Raw genomic sequence first — 25681 nt, 5'->3', positions numbered from 1 at the left:
CACAGTTATAATGACAGCATGGTCTAATGTGCACCAGCTATCAGTAATACAACAAACCCCTGTACTTCTACTGCTCTTGCTGGGATCAAATAAACAATTCAGCCATGGTTGAAACAACCTGAAGGGGGCCTCCAGTGAAAAATTGCATTTGGACGTGCTAACTGTGCAGCAGCTTATCGCAACAACAGTTAAAAAGCGGCGGTCCACCGTGGCAGTGCGTCGTTTCTGCCTGGGCGTGAAAAGTTAGCGTGTTCTCATTCTGCGGTCAAGTCGGCGGTAATAAATATGCAACGTCCAGTTACGCTTCGAAAATAAAGCTTGGTGAGAAACATTTCAGGTGACAAGATGGTGGTTGCGGTTGACTTGTGTGTTGTGTTGATTGCGTGTGTTGTGTTGATTGTGTTGATCTGCTCCCTGTCCTGCCTGGACTCTTGCTCTGGTATTATCGCCCCCTGCTGTACGTGCTGCATGCACTTTTCAAGCCTAAAAGCCCAAAACACTGATGTAGCAGCGTTGTATTTTAATATGGAGGTCTATAGGGATTGACTCATTTTTGGAGCTAGCCCCTAGTGGCCTTTCAAGGAACTGCAGTTTCTGGCACTTCAACATGTGCTTCATTTTTCAGGTCCAGAGGCAAAGCATCACATGGACACGGTGTCCTCTAGTGGATCGGAGGGTGTTTTAGACACTTCGGTGTGATTCTGGTCTGCAGCAGATGTGAGTTACATGTTTGAAAAGCTGTACTTCGGTCTTTGGATATTTTGGTTTGAACAGTAGCAGATTGAATTTTGCTGATGTGACGTTCATTTTTTCCTTATTTGACCTCCATAACTTTTGGCATACAGTATATTGGGGGTATTTTCTACAGCAGAAACAAACTATGGAGTAACTTTGGCTTAGGTCTACCAACAAAGTGCTACTGTGTAAGCTAGTTCCTCCATTCTGCCAATTAATAACTCATAGTCATCAGTACATGTACAACATTAGACTGGGAACTTTGTGTTTGCTCAGAAACCCTGAAAACCACCAAACTGAGTCATGGATGTCAGAAGTTTCCCAGACGTTTGGGACAAGTTTCTTTGTGGGGCACTACAGATAAGCATGTGCATGGAGGTGGCTCAAAGGTGATCAGGCGGCACACTGAGCAAGCAACAGGCTTCATCTCACCTTTGTTGTGAAAGGTCTTTATGCTTGTTGTTCTGTCTGTTAGCCAGTCTGTGGTTCACCACAGTCCACACTGAAATATCTCAATAAGAACAACTTATTCTAATCTCTCAACTTTTCATCAGGCCAAAACGAAAATCTGTCACCAAACTCTTGCACAATTAATGACATTCCCATCAGCCTCAGCTGCACTTTGCAGCTCAGCTCAGCATCATCGCAACGTGTTTGCATTGTCCTTGCGAGCATGTTAGCTCACCGGCCGCTGTCCCTGCAGCACAGAGCGGCTAGCATGGTTGCAGACCTTTACCTGTGTTAAATTATCTGCTGTGGCAGCTATCAGTCATTTACCAGTTATGGCCTACATCACGTTAGGCCACAGACACAGTTTAACACGGGTAAATCATTTAGCACTTAGGGGCCGTGAAGCATAATACAGTCTCACACTGCTGGTCACTGAGCAGCTCCTCAGGGGGACTTCAGGGTTTTAATCTTTACTAAAAAGCATCTCAGTGACTTTTGCTCCTTTACTTTCTCATCTGTTTTTCCTTCTAGTCCACAACCGCTCACCAGTCGCAGTGTGTTTATAGAGCGCCATGCAGCCAGACTCCATATGCACACTAAATCTGCATGTTTGAAGAATCAAAGGTAGATTTGTGACCAATCATTAACAAATAAGCTCCGAAAATGAAGCAAAAGTCATGCTGTTTATCCAGTTTCTAAGCAATAGGTTAAAATGAGAGGACATTTAGGAGTGACTTTTTAAGATCAGGCCTCATTTCAAGCCTTTTCTTTAGCAAAAGTCAGTAAACGGGGTAACCAGTTTGCATACTGAGGCTACCTGCCCTGTGCAGAGACAGGCCTGCCGCAAGTACATTCACATTGCCCTGATGGAAACAAACTTTTTTTTTTTTTTTTTGGTCAAACATGGCTCACAGATAAAATAATAATGATAATAAACTCTGATCATGTAGGCCACTACACAGAAGAATAAGAATCTTTTCTGAGGCACAAACCCTCAACATGCCTCTTGAGAGGAGGAATCAAGTCATATTTATTTTTTAATTAGCAAACTAAGGTGAAGCAGTGGAGAGTTAATTACTCAATTACTGGTCCAAGTTAATTTTTAACTATCTGAAATGATGTCACTCATTATTTAGGCAATTGGTTGATAATTAAGAGTCTAATCTAAATTAATTGTTGGGAGGCGTTTTTGATCCTGCAGTGTGCTTTGTGCAGCCTAAAACCAGGAAAGGATGCGATTCCAATTAAAAGTAAAGGGATTTGATGTTTTTTTGTTTTGTTTTTTTCCATAAATCCTGACACATAATGGAAGCTTTGATAATTCAGAAAAGGAAAGAAGCCATTTCCAGGCGACTGCGTTTTAGCCCCTTCTCTCCACGCAATTAGAAGCTTTTCCTCCATCTAATTACGAGCGTAATTGTGCCTCTGACAGAACATTGGGAAGAAATGCAAATTGTGATTGATTTAGTTCTTTACTTTAATTCACCTCTTGTTTGATATAGATTAAACGTGATGCCTTTAAAGTCCGTCAAAGCCTCCCCTGTGTGTATAATATATCTTTAAAATGAGTGTAACAAAAGCCAAACTTCCTCTGGAGCAATAATTCCATTTCAATTAAAAGTGACTTATCACCTTTTCCTAAAACGTGCTTAATATGCCAAAAATGTTCTATGCTTGAAAGAGTCCGAAATGCCATTTTAATTGTTATCAGCAAGTCGGATCTCCCCCTCTCTCCCTCTTTCTTCTTCACCCCCCCCCTTCTTTTCCTTGGCTGTCTTGGCACAAGCCGCACGGAAATAGACCTAATTAACCCCCCTAGCCCACAGGGAAATCCGCTATGCAAATGAACATTTTCAAAATATAGTAATGATATAATTTGAGAAATGGTGACGCCAATTTTTCACGCACTGGCTCGAGGTATTTGCATATGCGCTTTAGCAGCCGCATCCACACCACAGGCCACGTCTCTTCTCAGCTCTGGACCATCAGGAGCGTGCGTGTGCGCGCGCACGTGTGCGCGGGGCGGGGGGTTAAGACAAATGCTCAGATCTGATGGGCACAGAGGAAGAATGGATCAGCCTTTTCGGCCACTGGCTGGCTACTGGAGCCCAACAAAACCATCTGCCGGGAGTGAAGCGGTGTGGGGAAGGAGGAGAAAGTCACCTCCTCCCTCCCTCCCTGCCCCCCTCCCCCAAAGAGCCCAGCTTAAAGCCGCTCTGTAAACGAGGAAAGATGTTTTAATTAGGAAGCAAGTTCACGCGCATCTCATTTAAATCACTTTAATGAACAGCTTAGTCAGAGCGGCCCGCGCGCTGAAATGAAAGGCTGTTTGAGACAAAGGTGTTTCTCTGCTGCTCGGTTCACGTGTTGTTTTCTCAGCTCGCCACGAGGCCTCATTTCTCCTAACCCTCCTAATGTCAATTTACAGTGTACACATGGCCTCCACCACTTCCTTGAATACGTTTAATCTAGTGCAAATATGCCTGTTTCTGCTGCCTGTTAGGGTTCAAAGTGTGTCCATATAACATTTGGATTACAGCACAGAGAACGGATCACATGTATAAAAGAAAAGAACAGCTCAGGTGCAGTGTGTGCAGGCTGCACTTCATCACATTCACTGTTGATTCATGTACAATCATTCCTTAAAGAGACGCGTAAATACATGCTGAGGACTATATCTGCTCTTTATTCTGACACACGATTCATCAGTTGAGGCGCCGCACACAGCGAGGGGGAACGCTGCTTAAAGAATCAGCAGATCAGCTTGTTTGGCCGTCTTTACACTGCAACAGCATTTTAATAAGGTGAGATAAGATCAAACTTCATTGATCCCACACTGGGGAAATTAAGTTGCTACAGACAGCAGGAGAAAAAAGGAGAACAAATATATTATCAATATTTTATCCTCATCAGTTGCGTTTGGAGTTTTATGGACGTTGTTTGAGCTAAACTGACAAGTTGAGTTTCAGTGATGCTCCTCCATCATTACATTACTGTACAGGAAACTGTGTGTTTGAAATTTCTATGACTGTGCTTTAAATGTTCTATTTAAATGAGTCACAGTCAGAAATTGTATTCTTAAATCTTCTCCTTTAGGATCTATGATGCTACAAGAATCATTGAAATTCTGACAGTTTTCAGCCGAGACGAAACCTGAAGGATGTAGTTGTTCATATTTCCTTTAAAGTTGATTTGTGGTCTTAAAAACGTTGTCAGTACTTTACTTTTACTTCAGTACCTGAGAAAACTCACACAGCTGCATTCACTTTAACACCATGATATTTATTTTACTGTCACTTCACAACACACTGAGGATAAAAACTTCATAATGACACTGAGGACTTAACTGTGGAGGAATCTTTGAAATTATAACTTCAATGCTGCACAAAAGATATTTTAACACACAAGCACTCTCTCTTCTCTTCAGCAGCTTTTCTCTTGCAGCCTTTTTTGTACAAGTCATGACAGCATGCAGTCGATGGCACGCAGCCAACATGACAGAACAGTTGAAGCAATTAATGCTCAAAGATATCCGTCAGAGTGAAATAACTCCAGATGAACCGCCAGTCCAAGCACAGCCTGATGATACCCTCTGGAATATCCCATCCTAACATATGTCTAATTGTTTACTGCTGCTTGTTTACATAAATACAAAATGTTGCAGGGGAGGAGGGGAGGGGGTGGGGTGGAGGAGAGGGGGTACACTATAAGACAGAGCTGGAGAATTAATAACAATTTGTGGCAGATAATTACTTATCAATTAAAGCTGTTATCCTGCCTAATTAGGCAACGTTCATTAAATTCAGCCAATTTAAACCTTAATCAAAGTTAGCAGGGCCTGACAGCAGCGCGGGGCTCAGTGCAGGAGCGCCCCCCAGTGGAGGAGAGAGGAAGGAGGCGCCGTTCAGGGTGCTGTGTTTTTTATTTATTTATTTATTTATTTTGTAGTCTTGGAGTGGGTGATGATGAATGTCTTTTTAATTGTCATATTTTGAGACAATATTTATTTTCATATTTAAAAGTTAAAAGTAGTAATATCACAAGTACAAATATTAATATATCATTTGCTATCATTGAAGTATTAATGTCTGAGCATTAAGGTCGAGCTCATTTTTACTCATTCATAAGTCCAAAGAAATTAAATCTGTCTGAAATGTAGAATTTAACTGTAACGCAGCATCAGAGTGAAATATTCAAGTAAAGCGTGGCCACATGAGCCTGTTAGCTCGCATGAATGAGCCACTAAGTGTCCCTGGGTTCGCTGTGTGCCAGTTTGACTTTGATATTAATGATATTTAGGGAAACGGTAAACTATGGGAGCACAATATCAGCTCAAATAATGAAGTTCTGACAGCCAGATTTTGATCTAGAACCCCTCTTCCAGACAGGGTCTAAAGTTCAGGTGAGCAGGACCCACGTGAGTCTTATCAGCTGATATCTTGATTTGATAATGCACATCATGAACAGTCCAAAAAAAGTGAGTTACTAAGATTATCTCCACTGATATTTAAAACATCGGAGCAGAGGAGAAAGGGAAAGGTTTCAGTTTAACTTTAAAATGATCACAAGGAGCAGGTGCAGGTAAAGCAGGTGAACACCAGGTGTGTCAGCTGATTGTTCAGTTGTAGCAATAAGACTGATGATGTCACAGATCTAAAATTGTGGTGAGATACAGAAACAGGCCTCTCGGTCTGAGGCTCTGGAGCAGTTCTTCCTTTTGTTCCTTAAAAACTCTCCTGAAGTAAAAGCAAAAATACTGAGTTCCTTTCCACCAGTGATGATTATCATTGTTGTCATTAGTAGATGCTGTAATAGTATAAGAAGTACTACGATCAAATATTGACAGAAAACACCACAGTGTAAAAATACTCAAAAGGTCCCACATCCAAACACCTTCAGCAACGTAGAGCTGTTTTTTTTTTTGTTTGTTTGTTCTGTCAGGTAGTTTCATCTTAATACAAAGGCATCATATTTTAAAAGATAATATTTTTTTGTTTTTAAAAACTCAACCTCCAAAGTGTCTCACAGGCTGAATCCTATTAAGCTGCTGAATAAACAGTAGAATGAAAAGTACATTTGCTTCTGAAGCGCAGTGGAGAGAAAGTATACGGCGTCCGAAAATGGAAACACTCAAGTTAAGTAAATCGAAATTGTTCATAAGTGCAGCACTTGAGTAAAAAGTTACTTTCTACCAGTGATTCTTATTTCATGTGATGTTTCATATTAATATATTGCACTCATGCACGCAGTGACTGGAGGTCTAACACACTCCTTCACCCTCTGGCCTGTCAGCTCAATCGACAACAAAGCACGCGCTTCTCGGGGAGGCCTCAGCACCAGGAACGAGTTAATTAATATTGGCTCTTGTTTGGTCTAGTTAATGAATGAGTGAATTATGCACCTCTGGGACACCGCCTCCCCAATCGCTTTAAATTATCCCCCCCACACCCCTCTTCCTACATTGTCCTCCAATTTCCCCACTCTGATCCTGCACTGATGGGGTCCCTGTCAGCAACCAGATCATGACACACACACACACACACACACACACACACACACACACACACACACACACACACACACACACACACAGGCTGAGGCTACCCCTGCAGTCTCCATCTGTCTGTCTTTGTCCCGCTCGGGTGTATTTTACTTCTTTGTCTCCAGCACATTTATTGACGCCTTTTCTTAATTCAATGCTTCTGTTCGACCTCGCATCGTCAGCTCAGGGTGGCAAATAACTTCCATCCCATTAACTCGCTCGAGAGGGGAGGCTAGTCAAACAAAGCCTGGCCGCAATCTGATCCTCTCTCTCTCTCTCTCTCTCTCTCTCTCTCTCTCTCTCTCTCTCTCTCTCTCTCTCTCTCTCTCAGACACACACACGCGCTCAGTCGTGTTGGTCAGAGAGGGAAAAAAAAGATCCATATTATTTGCATTAAAAGCCTCGCACCGTGAAATTCATTTATAATTACAAAGCGGGGTTCTGCGTGTGTTATGCAGATCAGGGACATGTGTGTGTGTGTGTGTGTGTGTGTGTGTGTGTGTGTGTGTGTGTGGAGCGACTGGCTCGGATTGGTTATTTTGTGATATGCTAACACGGAATGTATAGTGACAGATTGCAATTATCCCGTTATTGTAATTGTCAGAGTCAATTCTCTGAGGCTGAGCGCAGGCTGCATGAGAAAGAGCGCTCGGCTTACGTAGGCTTGGTCCTCCCTCTTTAAACCAGGCTGTGCTTTAGCAAACACGCTGCTGCACAGAATCACTGCAAGTGGAGCTGGAGGTTGGCTTTGACCCCAATTTTCAATATTTATAAATCATCTTTTAAGTTTCGATTGTTTCTTTTATGAAATGAGCCTTTGCTGAAAGAGCATTTTAGCATCTGAAAAGGAAACTAAGGCAAGATTCTGCTAAACTGTTCCCCAAAATAGTGTCAGGCCTGCTGTGACTTCATAACCCCAACTGGCTGAAAATGTTCAGCAAGTTTCATCATGTCCAAAAAAACTATGATAAAGTTGTCATACAAAATATGGGCCGCTACGTTTAGTGTGTGTGTGTGTGTGTGTGTGTGTGTGTGTGTGTGTGTGTGTGTGTGTGTGTGTGTGTGTGTGTGTGTGTGTGATGAGGAGCTGATGTCAGTTCAAGGGAAACTGCCCCTAAAATATGTCTGCAGTGTCGCTTACAGATATCCACGGATCTCCAGCGCCCCCGTGTGGAGAACAAGGCGCAGTGCTGGACAGCGTGGCCATCCCATCATCGACTATTCTCAAGTATGCACCAGAAGCAAAATACATTTTCCTTCCTAACACTTCAGCATTTCATTTCACCGAGCATCAACTGGAGAGGGAAGCGAGCAGATCGATGACATCGGCTGAGCGCATTAAGCTGTGTCCTGGTGGAGTGTGCAGAGGCACGTTTCTGCAGAAAATAAGATACCTATTGACTGATACAGAGGAAACTGTGGCAACCTTTCAGCTTACAGTTTCATCCATGTCTGTCCACACTTGTATAATATGTGCAGTGAAGACGGGCAAACTGGACGTTGTCGCTGTATTGACATGTATGATTCCAGTGAATGATGTCCAGTGAGAAACTTCACTGAGAGACTGTTTTCACAGACGAGCTTCATCACATGGTGCGATGACAATCACCTGAACATCAGCGGAACCAATGAGCTTGTGATGGACTGATGCTTTTAATATGGCTGCTGCTGCAAAGACGTTGCAAACTGTAAAACGTGGACACTTCACACACATCTTCAACCTGACAGCAGAGGAGATCTAAACAATCAGCACAGTTTCAAAGTGGACACCAAAGATTAGAGTCACAATTCAGTATCGGACCGAATGTGAAATATGGTCCCAATCTGTCCGTCTGTTCCTGTTATGGTGCTGAATAATGGCCAGAAAAGTGTTTTTGCATAACACTATGATGTCACAGTGAAGCTGACCTTTGACCTTTTGGCTATGAAATGCCATCACTTAATAAAACACAATGGAAATAAAATGTGAAACTGTGAAAGTCTCCTTCACAAGACAATATTATTTTGTTACTCCTTTGTATATAATGTACATGCAAAGTTGATTTTAATTGTTTCCTTTTATTGTTTGTTCTTTTCTATCCCTCCTTTTCGTTCTTCCAGTCTGTAACAACAAAACTTCCCCAGGGATAAAGTTTTTATCTTATCTTATCTTACCATATCTTATCTTTTCTTTTCTTCCAGCGTCTGTCCACAGCTCTCACCTGTGCAAAGGAATGAAAATGTTAATAATTGTATGCTAATTATCTTGTGCATTTCATGCTACTCAGACCTGTGTGTCGCGCGTGCGCATGTTCTTCATGGTGAAGTCAGTGCATCACCTCAGTCAAGGATGTGTGGACACGCCAGTGTGAGTCCACGCCTACGAGGCGGCTGCAAACAGCGCAGAGTTACGGAGCCCCCAAAAGGTACCCAGGTGTCACAGGTGAGCACTGAGCAGAGCGCGCGCAGCACACCTGCGCGTATTTCTGCTTAATGGAGCCCTTCGCGCCTTGCGGAAAGCCAACCACAGAGCTTTGTGCTTGTGTGTGAGCTGTGATGGCTGAATGTCGGAGAGTTCAGCTGACCGCTCTGTCCTCTGATGCGCCTCCATCCTTTGACGCGCAGGCTGCCGCGCCGGAGTCTCAGCGCGGTGCTCCGCAGGGGGAGGAAGGCCGACCCGCCGACACGGTCCGCCTGGCGCTCACCTTATTCGAGCCTGATGAGAGGAGCTTTCCAGAGTTCAGCTACAGTCAGCTCGTCGACAGCAAGGTGGGATTTTATTCTGACTTCTGCGCAGAAAACTGAGACCACTGATGGTTTGAATAGTCAAGACTTCAGTCTGAATGTCCGTCAGCCACCAGCCCTTATCCCACGTCTAACCTCTAAGAAAGATCTGCATCAGCTGGAAGACATGGAGTGAAAGTTGAATGAGAGTGATTCATGTAGGAAGAAAAGTTTCCTGATGTGATCACGCTGACCTTTTATTGCTTCCTTTATCTTTGTTAATGATTGATAAATATCGGCAGGTGGGGCATTGAACTTTTCCCTTAACTGTGAAATTCGCATTAATTTCCTCATTTTTCCTCTAAAACTACACAAATCAGAATGTTTAGAATCAATGATGGGTCGTCTTTGTTAGTCCTGTGACAAACTGAGAATCTGTCCATGCGCAGCCAGTGCATGCTGGGATGCCCCAGCGAGCGCAAACTGGAGCTGACAGGAAATGAACATCTTACAAGTCACACTGAGATTAATGTGTGACTGAAGGACAGAAAACTGTTTTTTATGTGTAAAATGTGTGTTTCAAATGAGACTTTCCATTTTTTAGATCAGCCAATCAAAAGGTAAAGTCCCACTGAGCAGATTTGAGGAGGAAGAAAAGAGGGCGAACGATGAGGTCGCTGCCATCGCAAAGAGGTTGGAGGAGAAATACGTGAGTGGCTTTACGAACCTGAGTCATTAGGACAGATTTCCACTGGGACTCTTTAGTTAAATGAAGAGCGTTTCCTCTCCACTTTGAAATTGTAAAATTAGTTTGAATCATTTTTCCTCCTCATCTGAATGTTGTCACGTGGCAGAACAAAGCTTTGCTGTTGCAGGGTGACAAACCTGAGAAAAAGAAGGACCGCATTCAGGACTTGATCGATATCGGATACGGTTACGATGAAGAGGACTCTTTCATTGACAACTCGGAGGCTGTGAGTCAGCGTTAAGTCACACATTAGGATGTCTCTAACTGTTATTAAATCATATTTCTGTGACAGTTTTCAGACATTGTAACTAAGCCTTGTTTTTTACTGTAGTTAATAGGAATTTGTGCCTTTTTAGCAGTTTTCTTCACTATCTTCTGCTCGAGCAGTGACTCATTAGGAGGGCAGTTCACTAAAGCCAACAAGTCAAAGTAAAACCAGGTGGATCCAAAGAAACATGTCCGACAGAATGAAGACGTCTGCTCAGAAATGTGGTCGCTCTTTGTCAATCTGATTTTTAGGCTTATTGTCTGAAATATTAAAATCTAAATATATACAAATTAAAATGTATTACCTCTCTGTAGTATGATGAATTTGTGCCGGCCTCCATCACGACCAAATTTGGTGGATTTTATGTAAATTCGGGCGTGCTGCATTTCCGCCAGGCCTCTGACACGGAGGACCTCGCAGCGGAGGAGAAAACACTTGAGCCCTCAAAGGTACGAAGCGTGGAAAGCATGAATGTGTTCTTTGCACCAGTGTTTCGTATCTCTAAAAAGTTTTCTATCTGACGGTACAATATGAAACTTTACAGAAGCGTAAACTCAACAGCAGGAAGGATAAGCCAAAGAAGAAGCCGTGCAGAGGCCATGAGATGAAGAGCAAAGTGGATCCAACGTCAAGGTGAGGAAGCAGCGTTGTCTCTGTCTGGATTCAGTGCTTCTCGACATAAATCTCTCGTCATCGTAACGTGTTTATCTTGCAGCACTGAAACTGGAGCGGATGACGGGATGAAGAAGAAGAAGAAAAAGGCCGTTGGCACTTTGAGCATCACCAGCATGTTGAAAAAGTTTCAAAGAGAGAAGGAAAAGGAGCGACAGAAGGTGGAGAAAGCCAATCAGAGGGCAGCGGCGGCAATCGTGGGCGCACCCACAATCCCTCTGTGCCCTGCGGATGCAGCTGGCGGGGGAGGCTCCGGATTGGCCGACCCTCTCCTCAGTTTAATTGGATCTACCAATGACCACGCTCTCATCCAAGCAGCCAACACGGTGGATTTTGATATTGATTTGGACTCTTTGTTCGACGTCACTGAAGGGACTTCCTCGCCAAAATTGGTTCCTGCCACAGAGACGCAGCTTTTTCAACCCGAGACAGATGATCGCACTGAAGCTCAGCCTCCAAACGCAAAGACCGACTCACGGCCGAAGCCTCATTCAGAGCAAATCCAGCCCCCACCTCATCTGTGTGTCCCCCTGCCGGAGGGACTTCCATCAGGACTGGAGGACAGTGTTCAGAAACTCATGGTGGTAAGGTGTGTGTGTGTGTGTGTGTGTGTGTGTGTGTGTGTGTGTGTGTGTGTGTGTGTGTGTGTGTGTGTGTGTGTGTGTGTGTGTGTGTGTGTGTGTGTGTGTGTGTGTGTGTGTGTGTGTGTGTGTAGGGGGGTGTGTGGGGGTGTGTGTGTGTGTGTGTGTGTGTGTGTGTTGACAGATGGAAGCGTGAACTGTAAATAGATGCGTGCAGGATGGATGCACGTAATGACGTCCACTAATATTTCAGGCTGCCAAGACGTCAGAGGGGGAGTCGAAACTCAAGTTCTTCACTCCAGAAATCAACTCCATCCTGCTCGAGTGAGTCCAGCAGCGCAGACAGTTTGACTGCTGTTGTCTTAAGCCTCTTTTAGACCGTTAGAAAGGCGCCCTGTGGACTTTTATTGCAAAGACAGATTTCTTTTTCCATTCAATGCGTCTAAAAACGCATTTTGTGAATCACTGAGGGCTAACATACGTGTTATGTACATTTAGTGAATGATCACCTTCTGATTTATGTTCTGCACATTGCCACAACACTTTTGGAGTCAGATATGATCTGGCTTCAGACCATACGACATAGTGCATAATTCAGCTTCACTGTGTCCTTGTCCAGCATCGAGTTGCAGTGTCGGGAGCAGGGCGGCCAGGTGCGCTCCAAGGTCTACACACACCTGTCGTCCTTCCTGCCCTGCAGCAGAGACACACTCCTGAAGCGCGTGAAGAAACTGTTACTCACACACACGGTGAGCGTGCTTCAGCGTTTGCGTTGTGGTAGTTCAGGTTGTATGTTTACACGCGACTTCTTGAATTTGAAGGAGGAAGCTGCTGATGTGGAGGAGCCCATGCACAAACTGAAGGTGGCCATTGGCAAAGCTATGCCCGAGCAGATTGCACGTTTCCATGAAGTGTATGAACAAGCCAAGACTTTGAAGTAAGTTCATCAGCGTATGCCAGCGGGTGAGCAGAGTTTGGATTTTATTTAGCGCTTAGACCACTTAACAAAGTCAGCAGTTATTTGGACATACCAGGTTTGCAAAGTTGTGTGAAGAAACATTTCTATTAACACAGTTCGATGTGGTACACACAGCATACGCCTCTTTCTGAGCACGATTTTGGTTTTTGGATTTCTCCTCGAGCTGTTTGTGTCCATTTCAGAGCAACGGAGGAGGAGAGAGAAGGCAAAGCTGGCCCAGACGACAGCGTGGAGGGCAAAGGAGGGCGAAGAGGAGGAGGTCCGAAGAAGCTGTTCAAATGGAACGACGAGATCAGGTATATTACAGATCGGCTGATAATTAGAGATGGTTTCATACTCCACGATCACCTTCTGAGAGAATCAGGCTTTTGTGGTGCGTGAAAACCGAGAGGAAATGAAATAACCTGCTTCAGTGCACATCGTGCTGTTTGTGTAAACATAATCCTTTTCTGTCTCGTGCAGGGAGTGCTTGTGCCATGTGTTACGGGTGAAAATGGAGAGGCATAAAAAGGAAGGCAAAGGGAGCCAGGAGCTGGAGGAGTACCTCAAGGCCTTGTTAGACAATGAGGTCAAAGCGCTTTGGCCAAAAGGGTGGATGCAGTCTCGGTGTGTGACAGTGGTCATTCACGCCTTCGCTCATAAAAACCTGATTTTCATACTTTTTAAAGTCCCTCTTTACTCGACTGTGTTGTTTCAGGGTGCTGATAAGGGAGAGCAGGAACATTTTAAACCTCTTTACGTCTTTACCGTGAGTACAATGAGCTCCAAAAAGAGGCAATTTAGTTTCTTTTAAAGATGCAGCTCCAACACATGAAAAGTCAGTTTTTAACTCCACTGATCTGTGTGTGCTCAGAGTAAAGAGGACGAGGCCTGAGAAGAAGAAGCCGCCTTCTGTCTGTGGTCCCCCCCCCACATTCGATGGCTGCAGCTTTCTGCAGGGATCTCCACCACTGAAAGGACTCCCCCAGACAGCAGACGTCGTCTTTATCGAGGGCTCGAGTATCTCCAAGATGATGGAGGGGAAAACCGGAGGAGGGATGGCGGCAGATGCTGGTTCCTCCACACCCGCAGAGTCAGACGAGCCTCTGGCCGGCGCCACATCAGCTCCGACTCGCTCGCTTCTGGATCTCCTCGCCGATCAGGCGCTGGCTCGGGAGCAGCCTCTCCCAGCTTCCCAGGAGCTGCTGGCAGCAGCTGTTGCAAAATACAAACGTTCAGATCAGCACTGGAGCTTCAGGGGAGACACCAGGAGTTATCCTCCTCCTCCTCCGCCTCCTCAGTCCAGCCCAGTCGGCTTCCCAGTGAGCGGGCCGTGTCAGGTCGTTTTCCCCCAGCAGATCGGAGACTTCGACCAGCACGTGGATGCAGACGAGGTGCAGATCATCTCGGATGATTCTGACATTATGATACAATGACCCCCCCCCAGTGCAGGTTTACACACAGTAATTAATGTGTTTATTTTTGTTGTTGAAACGTTTGAATGTTGAAATCAGCAGTTGGATGACTCACAAGAGACAGATTAAAAGAAAAATCAATCAAAATTAAACCATCCTGACTCTTAGTCTCCACTATGAATCAAGCAATAACCTACATTTCCCATAATGCAACAAATGGCTTTTTTTCCCTCCCTGCCTGCTAATGAAGACCATGGGATGAAAGCTGAGGAAAAAGCCAGTCCATCAAAACAGAACCATGCATCTTAAAAAAAGATTTAGCTGGGCTGCATTCAGTTTATTTGTTTTGGAAGGTTTTTTGTGATTATTTTATTTCAGCTTTCAGAAGAATGAAATGATTCACATTTGGTGACGTCTTTCTTACATCTTTCGATACCTTGAAAGCTCTAATAATTTGCTTCAATGCCGTCGACACAGCCGTGTGATGTCAGTTTCTTTGGAGACAGAGTGGACGTGCTGGACTCTAACACAACCCAAAAATCACCAGTGATAAAGGGCCTCAGAGAAATGAATAAGATAACATCAATCTGACTTTCTACAGCCACAAGCTGTGCGTGGTCCTCAGCTGAAGCTGTTGTCCTGTTGTTTACTGCCTGTGTTGAGCATGAGATGAAGAAAGTGAAGGCAGATGCGAATAATAATAAAACCTGCTGCTCCTACTCAAAGGATTGTATTTGAAAAGCTTTGTTTGAAATGTTAATGATTTACTTTGAATGAATAAATAGTAAAGAGCGTCCGTGTTGGTGCTGGTGGTTTTTAGCTTAACTGTCTTAATGTGACGTCCGGCAGCTGAGGCAGAGCTGAGCCTTTAAGTTCTGGTAATTTAAAATGTTTATTGAAAACTGACGAAGGGTCAAAGTGGCCCGTCTAAAGCCCAGAACATTTTACTGTTTGACGCGAGACAGTTGAGCATTTTCATGTACAGCAGACAGAACATAAACCTGGTGAAAGATCTGCGCTCTGCAGCGCTGGAAGCGTGGATGCCACACTTGAGAGCAGCTGTAACGTTGTTTAGCAAAGGTCGTTCAGAAACATCCTGCAGCAGGCGAGAGAGAGAGCAGTGACAGACCTCTGACAGCGTGAATGTTGATCGTTACATTGCACAACAGAAAAATGTGAATTTCTTTCCTGAGCAGCTTTCAGTCTGGAACATTTACCTTTTTGTGCAGATTACATGGAGACTTCAGTCCAATAACATCAAATGTACCTCGGCAGAAGCTCTCCGAAAGAACTTCATCTGCTTCTAATTAGACCCCATTGTTTGTTTCTTATTATTTGCAGTGTTGAAAATGATGCGCAGGAAGACGCCGACGCAAAAATGGATCCATTTTAACAAACGAAGAGCGCCGCAAAGCGATGAGTCGAGTCATCCCTGACCAACGTGTCTCAGAGCAGGAGCGGTTCATCCACACAGCACAAGAAGATCCCGCTGGTTCTACAGACAGCTGATCATCTGAACGAGCAGGAGAGCCATCAGGACATGTCTGTCACAGCTGCTCGTGCTTCCTAGAAAGAGGAAGAGACCAATGATGAGGATGACGTATGATCTCCATTTTCTAATAATGCAGGTACTTAAACATACCGCTGCCACCAAGGACCTCCACCTCCACGGTGAAGTTTTTCTGTTCGAGAAGTCCTTTTGCCAAGACTGTGTATTTCCCAGCATCCTCTCTGCTTGAGCGAGTGGGCAGGGCGACAACCTGCCCATCTCTGAACCAGGTGACTGATGGTTGAGGGTTTCCTCTCACCTCACAGCTCAGGCTCTCTCCCTCTCTCACCTGAAGTTTGCTCGGACAGACGAGCTGTGGACCAACTGAGAGACGAGAGACGTCAGAGAGGAGGAAGAAACAGCTGATAGAAGAGCATGGTTGATGTGTTTCCCATCAGGAAAGGGGTGAGAGGACTATTGAATAGAGGAAAGGGATCTTAAAAATGGAACACCTTGGAAGTTGAAAATAAAAAGTCTTACAGGTACAAATGACACCTTAGCCAACAATAACGAAAGTCAGCAGTTTCACTCACAGAGGATCGAGGCGTTGAGTTTCGGAGACGTCACCACTGGAGGAAGCCGAGGTCCTTCAGGTCCCAGTTCCAGCTTGGCTTCACACCAGTACTCGACTCCATCATCCTCCTCAGTGGGGCTGATGTTTAAAGTGAAGACCTCAGTCACTGGTGTCTTCTGCTCTGTGTTATTGTTGGACCGCTGTGAACCCAGTGCTGTCTGTCCTTTGTAGAAGGTCACAGTGAGGTTTTCAACAGGAGCAACGTCCTGTACTGTACACTGCAGAGTGTACTGATGATCCGCACGCATCGGCCCAGTGTGGTTAACAAAGCTGATGGAAACATTATCTGGAGGCTCTGTGGAAGCACATGGACAGATTAACCAGACAGGAAAGGCTTGATGCGTTTTCTAAAATGTCAGAAAGACAAAAATTTGGACTCACTGTAGACTGTTAGAGGGAGGGGAATGTGGCACTGCCCCCCCTGTTCAGACAGTGCATAGCACATCGGCTCGACGCTCCAGTTGCTCATTCTGTCCACACTCCAGACGAGAAAACAGTCCATGGTGGCTTCAGGAGCTGCCTAGAGTTTAAATAAGTCACAAATCACCAAGAAATTAAGATTTGGTTTGAATGGTAACTACAAAGGATCGAGTGCAGCAGCCTTGCAATGAATCCTGTCTCTATGAAGGCTATAATGTTCACAGTCTAAGCTTATGTGTGCCTGAGCGGGTGCTCACAGTGTCTGGCCTTCTTGGAGTCTCTGGGTTTGGTCCTGGGCCCACATGCAGGAGACCCCGCCTGCCTGACGCGAGCTTGAATTATGTCATTAATTGCCAACAGCTGAGAGCGTAATTCATAAGTGTAGCTGGTCCAAGAGGACAGTAGCCTGAAGCTTTGTTGTGGTGTCATTATCTCTGCAGTCACAGTAGATCTGGGTCACGGTGAGGAGAGGAGCTGATCACCATGTGGTTATCAGTCAAATCAAGCAGCGAGGGAGGCTGTCGCAAAGACTCAAACCCAAACGTGGTGAGCGTGAACAAGGACTGACTGGCTGAGGTCCCCGTCCACTACTCTTGTCTCCACAGGACATTTTCTGTGTCCTGGTGGAGTCCAGGAACAACGAATCCAAGTGGGCCACATATCAGGCTGCACACCTCCAACTTCTCTGCAAGGTAACAAACCCTGCACGTTCACACCATGTGTAGCAGAAAAGGCCAATTATTGCTCGACTTCTGTACGAGTTTAGTTTGTTTTGCTGCCCCCAGAATTCTGTGATCTGTAGTGTTAAACCACATTTTCTGTTACCACTAGAAGCTGCAGGTGCCACCATTCAACCACACCTGAAAATCTTTGAGTCATTCAGAGTTACTCTTTATGCTCATATGGTGTTGAAGTCATGTATTCGAGAGAACTGATCCTCCTACCAGTGAGACCGCCCAGCCGAGGAGAGAGAGACCCGTCCTCTGCACAGAGCAGTTCGCTGTGGCTGGATCTCCAAACCTGTGACGGGAGAGTTTACACACACAGAAACATGAAAGAAAGCCCGTTTCCTGAACAGATCAGAGGTAACACAAAGGAAAAGGAGGGGATCCGTTCAAAGTAGCTGCTAGTCTCAGTGTCTTTTGTATTTGTTTGACTTTTGATGCCTGCGTTTGTGCACAAATTGAGTTTTCTGCACAGCTTTCCCTCCTTTTTCCTCGTGGCCAGTTTAAACAGGCTAATGATTATGAGAGTAGAAGATGTCTGGAGACCAGATATTCGTGCCTCAGTGCAGAGAATCCAGTGCTTTCAGAGTGAAATCAGTCGAAACAGCCTTCACACAGTGCTCACTTGAATAAGACATCTCATTACTTTGGTGCATACACTGCTTCCCATGTTTGCTACAAGAGTTTAAATCTCCTCTGCTCCTTTAAAGACACACAGAACGTTATTTGGAATTTGGTTTAAAGGACCCTTTAATCACTGAGCCGCCCTGAAATTATCACCAGCTGTTCCTGACATACCTGACCACCAGAGCCGGGGGTGACAGCCTCAGAGGGCAGCTGATCTTTTCTGCCGGCTGTCCGGAGCCGCTGAAGGGTGGGATGCTGAGGGAAGGAGAGGCCAGAGACGGCAGGATCGTTGAGGAGGGAGAGGGAGGTGAAATCTGCGCTGCGAGGGGTGGAGCGGGTGTGTAGATGGAAACGGGGGATGAGGTAGCTGCAGGTCGCAGGGAGAGAGGAAGAAAGACACACTTAAACATGTAAACCTGTGATATATATATGTATATACATTAAAGGCTTATTAGTGGGCATTATTGTTTTACTCCAGTTACAAAACATCACATTTCACAATAAGTCATCTGAATCTTCTAAAGCCTAAACATTTAACAGAGAATTACACCTAAAATATAAGATGCGCTTCTGTAAAAAAAAAAAAAAAAAAAAAAAAAACAGCTTTGTGTATATATATTTATATTGTTTTTTTTTACTTACTGTTATATTTTTACTTTTTTAATAGCTTCTTTTTAATAGATGTGTCATGCACCAACCTCACCAAAGCAAATTCCTCTTATGTGTAAAATCGTACTTGGCAATAAAGCTTTTCTGATTCTGAGTCTGATTCTGATTAAGCAGTCTTGCCCCATTGGAGAAGACCCCAATCCACAAAGGAATTTGAAAGTATCTGCAGTGTTAAATCCAGTTACAGAAAAAGAAAAATCTCTATCTCTTCATTTGTTTATATTTGTCCTGTAAGCTCCACGAACTTATGAGCCATTTTCTCCTCTCTCTGCATAACAAAGGCATGGGTCAGCTGAATTTTGCCATCTCGTGAAATAATACTCTTTTTAGCTGATCTATTGTGAACCATTGTTTGGTAGCGCGCTGAATACACCCAGTGTGTTCCTCTGAGGAAGGAAGGACACCCTGCCCAAGTCCAAAGAACTCGCTCCTCTTTTCTATGACCATTGTTCCACTGAGTCCTGAGGCTGTTCTGCTGCTATCAGAGGATCTCACCCACAGTAGCTCACTGCTGTGTGTGTGTGTGTGTGTGTCGCCGTGCTGGCTGTCAGTATGTTTGGTTATGATTCCCAACATGCCACTCTGCAAAATGAGTGGAATGAGACGTCTGCCAGGTTTTGTCTACACCCACAGTTCTCTCTTCTAGAGCTAAATATTCTCAAAAATCAACGTTTTGGATGACATTTAGTTTATTTCTAATTCACATGTATTCAAAAGTAATAACACTAAACGTGGAAGTAGGAAATTATATTTTAAGTATCAAAATTAAAGTACTAATTAATCAGAATTTACTCTTTTAGGTTTATTATCATTTCTTTAATTTTAATGCTGCAGCAGGTTGAGCTGGATGGTTTTTCCTGTTTCATGTAGAGCTGGCAAATTTAATCTTATTAACAACAGCATATATAATTAACTGATATATTCTGTTTTAATTCTTCTAATCTGCGAAGTAACTATAATATTACAATAGTACAATATTTCCATCTGAAAGTAGTGGATTTAAAGAATAAAGTGGTGTAACTTTGCACCACTGTTAAAACTGTCATTCATCAGTTACGACACACGTGATGGATTTCCTCTTGTGATCTTTACTACCTGTGGTTCCCAACCTGAGGGTCGAGACCCTCGACAAGAAATAAATAAAGTAAATCTGAGCGATAATGAGATGATTTCAGATAGTGAGAGAATAATAATAATAATGATAATAATAATAATAATAATAATAATACTCCACACTTGTTTTTCTCTTCAAGTTATTGTTGCCCAAAAACTCAAATTTTCCTGAAAGGGTTTTTACAAATTCTTTAAACATTCTCTGCTTTTTGTTTTGTAGAAAATCTGCAGTTTGGCTCTTTAGTCCTGTAAAAATGTGTAAAAAAGCCTCTTTGGTTGAATCTCTCACACCTCACTAACATTCAAAACCTGACAACACTAAAAAGCCAAAAATAGCCAAAAGATAAAGTCCACTCTTCCAGATCAGCAGCTGGATCGTCTGCTCTGCCCTGACTGTTCCCGCATGGAGCAGCTTTGCTGGTTTCGTCTCATCGTACCTGCCGTCATTTCACTCACCTGAGCCGAACAGGCAAAACAGCAGAAGCGTGATTGGCCGTCCAGATGCACACATCCTTCTTCAGCTTCCCTCGCTCAGAATATCAGCAGCTGATGATCAGACGTCTCTCAAACAGTAGAAACTGGCTGTGAGGCTGGCAGTGACACAGTTTGAGACTTCTGAGAAAACACGGGTTATTTCAGGTTTTATGGGAGTGTGTGTGTGTGTGTTTGTGTGTGTGTGTCTGCTTATGTGTGTCTGAAGCTGATGATCAGGCGATTCCTTTGCTTTGGCCTCTGAAAGCCACCATGGGCGTTCTCTGTTGGTATATCAAGAAAGGAAGGAAGGGAGGGTCAAGAATAATGTGGTGTAGTGCTGCAGCGCAGAGGGCAAGAGAGTGTGTGTGTGTGTGTGTGTGTGTGTGTGTGTGTGTGTGTGTGTGTGTGTGTGTGTGTGTGTGTGTGTGTGGCTGGGCAGTTACACACAGTAGAACTGTTGAGAAAATCTAACATAAGCTGATGGATGATGTGTTATCACAACACTTTCACTGCATCACTGCTGTAGTTAAAACCACATTATCTCCATATTTCTCCACTTCAGATATCCTCTTAAAGCTGCTCTACTCAATATTTTTACATTAACGATGGAAAAAAATTCATGATGTGAGTGTTGGCCAGCAGAAGTTGCTCCATGTTTCGACATCTTTCAGCTCGTTGTTTTGCTTTTCCGCCAGCAGCTTTACAGGTTTGGTTCACACTGCTCTCGTTGGAGTCAGCAGGAGGCTGTTTTCACTGAGGAGCTGTGGTAAACCCACATTAGGACGGCCAGACCAGCGCCTACAGCTGGGGACACAGTGGAGTGTTCAGCTGCTGAAGAGCCAGATATTTCCCTCTGGTGCTTAAAAAGCTTAAAGGAGAAAACTGGAGCTCATCCATCCGCTGGACACAAACTAGACTTGAATGCTGATGTCAGCAAGAAGCTGTTTGCCTAATTTTGCAGTGATGTGAGTTACAGCTGGTTGCACTGCCCCCAAGTGGCCAAAGTGTGCAAGTGCGCAGTATAAACACGTCACTCTGGAAACTCCTGTCACATGGTAACTTTGTGAAATTCAGATTCCAGCCTTGAACTTGGTGTGTAATCACTTCACGCCCCTGTCCTTACTGTCTTCAGGAAGCCTGAAAGCGTCCACGAGGCCAAATTTGGTGATTGTGTATTTTTTCTTGGACAGATTAAATGTTCCTTTAACATGGAGGACCACATGTCGCATTATTAATTGACATTTAATTGGACAGTAAAAACTGAATCAAATACAATATTTTACAAAGAAATCAATGAATACATTGATTAAAGTATTAAATGTTTTCTTTAATTAAATGGCCAATAACAAGAAGAGGAATTACAAGATTTTTTTACAGGACAAATACACACAATAATAATAATTCTTCTAACTATAATTAGAATAATATGTCCATTGAAAAGCAAAGGAAACATGAAACGCGCTGCCTGTCGTGAGCAGCTGTAAACTGCAGGTTAAAATGTGTTAAAGTGTCTCCGGTTCATTCTTGATCTTTAATTCGCAGACGGAGCAGTGGTGAGAGGTCACAGCACCTGTGAGGAGACAGTTTGAACTCTTATCCATGCATGCATTCATCTGGGGTCATTTATTTGAGTCAAACTGACCTCTTTACTCTCCTCTCTCCTCCACACTGATCATCTCTGCCGCTGCGCTCTCAGCTTTTCGTAAACTTCCTGTTCGCCCGTCTGAAACCGAAACTAACATTTTGCGCCATTTCTCTTTGCATTACTGAGCTTCTGGAGCTGCTGCTGACACGGTAGGTTTCTTTGGATGATCGAGCTCATTTAAAGGCAGCTTTGGTGCTGCTTCAGCTGCAGCTTCCTCTCAGTCTGATGAAATGACGATCAGAAGTGTGAAACGGGCTGCTGGCGGTGTTTCAGCCGCCGCGCTGTCCTTCTGTCTGCAGCGATAACAACAGATTTATTCATTTCATCCGGATTCATTTCTTATTTGCAGAAGAAGAGGGGCGTTTCCAGTCGCGTGTTTTTAGTCTCTGCTGCGAAATGAACTGATTTCAGAAGAGAGGCACGAGTTCAGATCACAGGACAAAGAGCGGGTCGTTCCGGATTAGTGTGTATCCGGATCCAGATTTTTGTTTTAAAGGATTTCAGGGAACCACTTTCTAACCAGACAACCTCTACAAGCGATTATATGAAACTGTAATCAATGACTTTATTAACGTTACTGGATAATTTACAGATGCGCGGTTGAGCCGGTATGAGAGTAACACCGCAATGGTCCCTCTGAGTCTGAGCGCGTCAGCACATAAAGCCCTCCACACTTTAGTGAAGCTGGAAAGATTCACAGAGTCGATGCTAACAGTAACTCAAACTTTCAAACACCGAGGACACCTCTTTCAAACCGCAGCAAGGCAGACAACGAGCTGCAAGCTAGTTTTAATTAAAACCAACTGTCCTGTGTGCGGAGACGAGTGCGCAGGGACCGTCTACAAAGTGCAAACCCGAAAAGAGACACGGCAAAAATATTCAGTGACTTCCCTGTTACATCTCGCGGTGGTTGCACTACAAGTCATTATTTCCCAATAATTTGCGGTAATTTTTATTGGGAAAAATATTTAATCCCTTCACTGATGTACTGCGTAGTGTCACAGAATCACTTCATGATTTGATCACTTCAGTCATGTTTGTGTTTTATTGATCCCGGCACATTGAATCTGCAAATATCTTTCCAGCTCTACCAAAGCAACAGATGTTAGTTTCATCCCTCTACAGTAACACGAGTGTTTCTTCACCTCGCTGCTAATGCATGCAATCCGCACTGTGTGTGTTACAGTATTTATTCAAACGTGTGTATTGCACCAAAGGAGCCTTCCTTCCCTTATAGACCCCTTTCAACCAAACTGTAGTGTAGTTTTACACGTTTCTGTTGTCCATCACCGTACATACATTTTGTTATTGAAAAGAGTTGTGGGAATGGAGAACCAATGTTAAAGTATTAAACAAATAGTTTATTGTGTGTTGAGACATTCAGCTCATCCCTGGCTGGAGAAGTTAAACTATACTGTTAACAGTTACACTGTTCAAACTGTTTTTGTAAAACATGTGATGAAACTGAAATATAAAGCAGTCTGTAATGTTACCTTTAAAACTGACATTTATCTAAAAGTGTGACTTTACCTCGCACCAGCTCTCCCCTACTGCTCCAATAATGAATAAGAGTGAGAGAAAAGGGGCGTTCCACTGATTATACATTAACATTCAGTGTACACGTCGTCATTAAACAGTTGTATAAGATCTTCTGTGGTCCAAAGTTTGACAAATAACCAGGCGGATGTCATCAGGCGATGAAAGATGCTACCAACTTGCAACTAGGATGCAGTGCTTTTGGAGATTTGAGGCCAAAAATGAGGATATCTCCGCCCCTGATGCTTTGATTCAGACTATTAAGAAGCTTGTGCCCCAACAAGTGCATAGGACAGAGAGCGGTATTGATCTTCATATCGAACTTTTAGCACCAAAAGTGTTGTTGAATTATTTCTGCTGAAGGCTAATCTGGAAACTAATCTCTCCACATGTTCAGTGAGCAGAGATGGTGGTTCCGCAGCTTCTCTTGGGCGCTCTGGAGGACCTGGTAGATAACGAGCTCAAAACGTTCAAGTGGTATCTCACGATACCGATCCTGGACAGCTGCAGCCCGATTCGGAAGTCCCATCTGGAGACGGCATCCCGGACGGAGACTGTGAGCAGGATGATAGAAAGCTACGGCGAGGAGTCGGCGGTGAACATCACCGTCGAGATTCTGGAGAAGATGGGCTTCAACAACACTGCAGTGAAGCTGAAGAAGATGCACGCAGGTGCAGTGGATAAGTCACAGTAACCTAGATCAGTTACTTTCCGGTTGGTTTTTCTACATGCGTCTGTGCTGATTCTCATCTGCAGGGGGAACAACACCCTCCTCCTCCTCCTCCTCCTCTTCCTCCTCCTCCTCTGCTGTGCCACCTCCTGCTGCTCCCGCCGCCATGATGGCTCAGCAAGGAGGTGTGATCATCGCCCCGACAGTCACCGGCGGCACCTCTGGAACGTGGAATATAACCTTCAATAAATAAACTCGTTAACCAGCCCAGGATGACCAGCAGGGACTTTTCAGCATCGCTGTGATTGACAGGTGCTGTAGTTCACCTCCTTTAATTCCACGTCCGCAGTAAAATAAAACTGTTTGTACACAGTAACTACTTTTTAATAACACTTTACTTTAAGTCTCTGTATTTAGCATTTCTAAAAGGTTTATCTGCTTACCAGTCAAACCTTCTCATTCAATGATTTTTCTTTATTTTTATTATTTTTCTGCATTGCAGATCAATACTGAAGATACCAAAACTATAACAATAAAGTGCAAACAAAAATATTAGTTTAAATTCTAGTACTAACCTTTTAAACCAAGAAGCGTTGCATTACATGAGCTGGCCTCCACGATCATCCGAGCTAAGTGAGATGGTTTGAAATGAGTTGGATCACAGAGTGAAGGACAAGTGCTCATCTTAAATGGGAACTCCTTAGAGAGTGTAGGAAAAGCTTTCCAGGTGACGACGACCTGCAGCTGTTGAGAGAAAGCCGTTTGTAAAGCTGTCATTGAAGCCAAAGGTGGATACGTTCAAGAATCCCAGATTTAATACAAATTTAATTTTAATACATATTTCCACGTCTTCTTTCATAGTTTTGATGTTCAGTATTCAGTATTAATGTACAATAATAGAACTGCAGAAAAACTATTGAATGACAAACTTGTGCATTACAGTGTTACAAACCATCTGTTCAGTGCTTATATATACAGAGACTTAAACTAAGCTCATTTTTGTATAGAATAATAAAAAAATAATTGTATCTGTCAAAGTTTTTTGTTGACTGGACCATCCCTCAAATCTGATTCAAGTCTAATGAAGACCACGACCTTTACATTGATTGATTGACATTCAACGGTGTGTTTAGACTACGCACCTTCAGTACATTTTAATACATTTTTATTGTAATTGTGCTTGAATATGCCCTTTTCTAAATAAACAACAACAAAACAAGCAGTGTAGCATGTAGCAGTGAATATTTATGTACAATGGGAACACAAATGGGTGAAGTTATAACCTGTAAGATTTCAGTCCTGTGCAGAAAACACTGACTCCAACAGTGACAGTAAAAACTCCTTGCAGACCATGAACATTACAAAATGTCTGTTCATATGATGGCATTAGTAGTATTAGAAGTATTCTGTATCAAACATTTTTATTCCTTATGGGCATTTCGGCTTGCCATAGTAGGAAAAGCAAAGCTGTTACTAATAGCATGAACGGTGGCTCTGTTCTGTTCAAGTGTCCCGTGACAGTGTGCCAGCGAGGCGGCAAGAACAATATCAGGACCCTGAAACTGAAGCAGCTTTGAAGCTTTAAATCTGTGCTTTCATGATCTGCT

The 25681-nt window shown here is 43.7% G+C and overlaps 3 protein-coding genes across 3 annotated transcripts; 2 read left to right on the top strand and 1 right to left on the bottom strand.

The window, feature by feature from the left end:
- The first annotated feature begins 9262 nt into the window (after positions 1-9262).
- On the top strand, positions 9263-14093 carry LOC139348180 (ubinuclein-1-like). The gene is made up of 13 exons (XM_070988147.1): positions 9263-9475; positions 10035-10139; positions 10306-10404; positions 10761-10895; positions 10991-11079; positions 11162-11702; positions 11953-12023; positions 12319-12454; positions 12524-12636; positions 12861-12974; positions 13141-13284; positions 13376-13426; positions 13532-14093. Exons 1-13 carry the CDS (start codon positions 9263-9265, stop codon positions 14091-14093), a joined length of 2373 nt encoding a protein of 790 aa, XP_070844248.1.
- Positions 14094-14391: 298 nt separating this feature from the next.
- On the bottom strand, positions 14392-20490 carry LOC139345829 (vascular cell adhesion protein 1-like). Its single transcript, XM_070984682.1, has 7 exons — positions 20206-20490; positions 18139-18334; positions 17560-17635; positions 16577-16715; positions 16155-16490; positions 15715-15945; positions 14392-15638 (listed from the first exon to the last, which is right to left on the bottom strand). Exons 1-7 carry the CDS (start codon positions 20258-20260, stop codon positions 15568-15570), a joined length of 1104 nt encoding a protein of 367 aa, XP_070840783.1. The 5' UTR covers positions 20261-20490; the 3' UTR covers positions 14392-15567.
- A 1470-nt stretch (positions 20491-21960) lies between these two features.
- LOC139348569 (caspase b-like) lies at positions 21961-25272 on the top strand. Its single transcript, XM_070988803.1, has 3 exons — positions 21961-22017; positions 23802-24075; positions 24161-25272. Exons 2-3 carry the CDS (start codon positions 23811-23813, stop codon positions 24325-24327), a joined length of 432 nt encoding a protein of 143 aa, XP_070844904.1. The 5' UTR covers positions 21961-22017; positions 23802-23810; the 3' UTR covers positions 24328-25272.
- The last annotated feature ends 409 nt before the right edge of the window (positions 25273-25681 follow it).

This window comes from Chaetodon trifascialis, chromosome 2 (genome assembly GCF_039877785.1).
Source record: "Chaetodon trifascialis isolate fChaTrf1 chromosome 2, fChaTrf1.hap1, whole genome shotgun sequence".
NCBI lineage: Eukaryota > Metazoa > Chordata > Actinopteri > Chaetodontiformes > Chaetodontidae > Chaetodon > Chaetodon trifascialis.
Note: the sequence above shows the minus strand (reverse complement) of the source record. Positions and strands in the feature narration are given on the sequence as shown.